Source organism: Acanthisitta chloris, unplaced genomic scaffold (assembly GCF_000695815.1).
Source record: "Acanthisitta chloris isolate BGI_N310 unplaced genomic scaffold, ASM69581v1 scaffold44826, whole genome shotgun sequence".
Classification (NCBI taxonomy): domain Eukaryota; kingdom Metazoa; phylum Chordata; class Aves; order Passeriformes; family Acanthisittidae; genus Acanthisitta; species Acanthisitta chloris.
The window spans coordinates 26,452-29,652 of record NW_008679467.1 but is presented as its reverse complement, the minus strand read 5'-3'; the positions used below and the strand labels follow the sequence as shown (position 1 = coordinate 29,652).

Genomic DNA, 3,201 nt, shown 5'->3' with positions numbered 1-3,201 from the left:
GGATTGGTCTGGCCAAAGTGCAGGACCTGGCACATCAGGCTGGGTTTGCTCACCAGATGAGGCTTTAGTGGCATCTAGACTGTTTTCTTTAGAAAGCATCTCTTGCATTTTCTGAGGTGCAGATAGAAATATTAGTTTATATGAACATGTAAACCACATACACCGATTCTTACATCATAAGTGGCTGTCCAAATGGTGTTTGGGAAGGGTGAGGTTGTCATGGTTTATCACATAAAGCAACCTCCATTCTGGGAAGTCAAAAAGCATTAGTTTGTTTATGTAGAATGATTGGGTTTTAATTTTAAGATGAACTTAATTTTTAAACTCGTGTTCATGTCTCCTGGTAAAAAATCCCAAGTTTGCATTATGGCTGTGGAAGTTGCTGGGAAATCCAAAGTAATAATGTTCATTACCTGTGCCTCAGTGACTTTTCATAGAGTATTTCTTGAGAGTTTTGTCTAAGTCTCTGAAGTGTTGCAAAGCAACTCTGAGGCAAGGTTTGCTTCTAAAGGGATCTTGTCCCGGATCCTCTATGAGCTTTGTCAGTGTGTAATACAAAAAACTGTGCTGAGGCAAACATCTGCAGTCAGGACAGGGCTCAAAACAGTGTTGTCCTCCAGTCTAGGTGGAAAGTTTCTATTCAAACTTAGTATGAAAGATTCTTAGTTCCTTTCTATCCAGTCTTAAACCACAGTAGGCAGGAAACCACAAAGATGCTTCCATAGGAAGACAGTTGATTATCAGTTCAATGCACAGACCTTCCAGCCCAGGATAACAGGATTTTCTCGAACAGACTTTGTCACCTCTGAGCTGTTGGTTAGCAAAATGCTCCAGCATTGAACTCCTCAAGCTGGGAGGTGTAAGTGCTCAGTGTTGGTCCATCTGCCCAAGGTGGGAAATGAAAACATTCCCATGTGTGAGGCCCCTGCAGATACCTCAGCAGTGTCTTGTATGATTTGATGTAATAACACCAAAAGGGATATCCCAATGGCTTAGTAGCGAGAATCAGCTGCTGTTCTTGGTTACTGTAGTAGACCAGTGTGCAATCTGATTCAGGACATAAAAAACCATCCAGGTGCAGCTAAACTTCTTCAGGAAAGCTTATAATAGGGTAACAGTGAATGGGTGTTAAGGGTGTGACCCATCTAAATCTAAATGTTTTCTGCTCTAAAGACAGGCATTGTGCATTGCTAGAGAGATGTGTAACTCAGTGACTGGAAAGCTGCTGTTGGCTTTTCAGGAGCAGCTTGGGAAAGGTCTTGTAGGATCATCTGTAGATGGTAACGAGGAACCAAACAGGAGACATCAGTTTTCTTGTGGTTTTAAAGAAATTGCAGCTCTTTGGAAGTTTATTTGCCTCTTCAGACCAATTTAAACATTTGAATGGTTTTACTTTGCATTTATTCCAATCAATGTAAATGGGGAGTGAAAGCACTGATGTTGGGAGTTCCAAAGATACTAGAAGTGTGCATGACATGAGCTTCATGGATTCCCCAGTTATTTAAACATTCAGCAGATTCTGCACTGAAAGCAAAGGCTAGTCCAGACATTTCTGCCCCAGAGCTGGCAGGCTAATGGATATTAATAATCTGATGGCAAGCTTAGAATCATAGAATCAACCAGGTTGGAAAAGACCTCCAAGATCATCAGTCCAACCCTGCCATGGTTACTAGACCATGGCACTAAGTGCCACATCCAGTCTCAGCTTGAAAACCTCCAGGTATGGTGAATCCACCACCTCCCATGATGTCCTCTAGGAAAATATCTCTTAGAAATAAGACCTTAGAGTTATTCCTGCACCACAGTGATGCTGTAGTCTGAGCTTGCCTTGACCTAAGCTGTGATTTGGGTTTGCGTTTGCCCACTAAGGTGTTGCATGTGGGAGGTCTCATTTTGGTGTGCATATCCATGTGGAGGAGCAACACATACAGTTTGCACTTCCCTAACTGCATACAAACAGCTCATTCTGTGGAAGAACAGCATAACTACAGGGATTTCCTTGTCCTTGGGGAACACAAGTGCTTGGTAAATCCTTGTGATTCCACTGAGCTCAACCTGACTGTCCTCTGCTTTCCTTTCCTGCCTGTTCCAGGTATCACTCTCTCCTGGAGCTGGGAGAAAAACGTAAAGGCATGTTGGAAAAAAGCTGCAAAAAGTTTATGCTCTTCCGTGAAGCTAACGAGCTTCAGCAGTGGATCAATGAGAAGGAAGCAGCACTCACCAGTGAGGAAGTGGGTGCTGACCTGGAGCAGGTGGAGGTGCTGCAGAAGAAATTTGATGATTTTCAGAAGGTATGTTGTAATGCTGCATAAGTGTGTTAGTTTTGGCCTTTCCCTTGCTTACATAGCTGTGATAATTTTCCGTGGTTGGGTAGGAAACAGCTTTGATTGGAAATAGAAAGGTACTGATGCATTCTTTATTTCAGTTTTGTGAGGATAAAGCAGTTCTCTTTAGCTGTAGCTGTAAGGGTCACCTCTGGGGAGACAACCTGTTGTGCATGTTTTGCCTGTGTGTTAATGCTGTGCTGTTTCATGCTCTGTGCAGGATCTGAAAGCCAATGAGTCACGTCTGAAGGACATCAACAAGGTTGCCAAGGACCTGGAGTCAGAAGGGCTGATGGCAGATGAAGTACAAGCAGTACAGCAACAGGTCCTCTTTTTCTGTGACTTAGTCTAATCCTCTTGAGAAGCAGATTTTCTTCCGGTCTGTTGTCTCCTGCTTTGCCTGGCATTGCAAGATTGAGGCTGTTCATGTTTTCTCTCTGGTGTGATAACAGTGATAATCTAACCAGAGGTACCTGGTGGCCTCTCCTGTGGGGCCCCTTGGAGCTGGTTCTTTTTAAGTAGCTCTAGAGCAAATTGCACCATCTAGAGATTTTCTGGGGGTTTTAGGTCTGGGAAAGCTTTACAATAATGTTCAAAGCCATGGAGAGTCCATACATCAGCTTTGCTGCATGTCAGTTTGAAATGTCAACCTTTATTTCTTTGCAGGAAAAATGGTGAGGAATGGTCAGGGAAAAGAGAAATAGGAGAGCTGAGAGGGGAGGAGCTTTGTGGAGTTTCTGTTTGGTTTTTAGTAATATTCCCAGGGGTTTTTGCCAATTTTTCACACACTTGTGCTATTTCTGTAACTAATTCTATCCTATGCCAACAGAGTATTGAAGCAGACTGTTTATTTTCTGAGCTTTAAGATGTTGTGTGG

The 3,201-nt window shown here is 43.0% G+C and overlaps 1 protein-coding gene across 1 annotated transcript in view; it reads left to right on the top strand.

The window, feature by feature from the left end:
* Positions 1–2,092: 2,092 nt before the first annotated feature.
* SPTAN1 (spectrin, alpha, non-erythrocytic 1) overlaps positions 2,093–3,201 on the top strand; it is a gene marked incomplete at its 5' end in the record, with an annotated part of 21,077 nt that continues 19,968 nt past the window's right edge. The window contains 2 exons of the mRNA XM_009077287.1: positions 2,093–2,291; positions 2,545–2,649. Of these exons, the coding sequence (XP_009075535.1) occupies positions 2,093–2,291; positions 2,545–2,649 (304 nt within the window). The remainder of the gene's footprint in view (positions 2,292–2,544; positions 2,650–3,201) is intronic.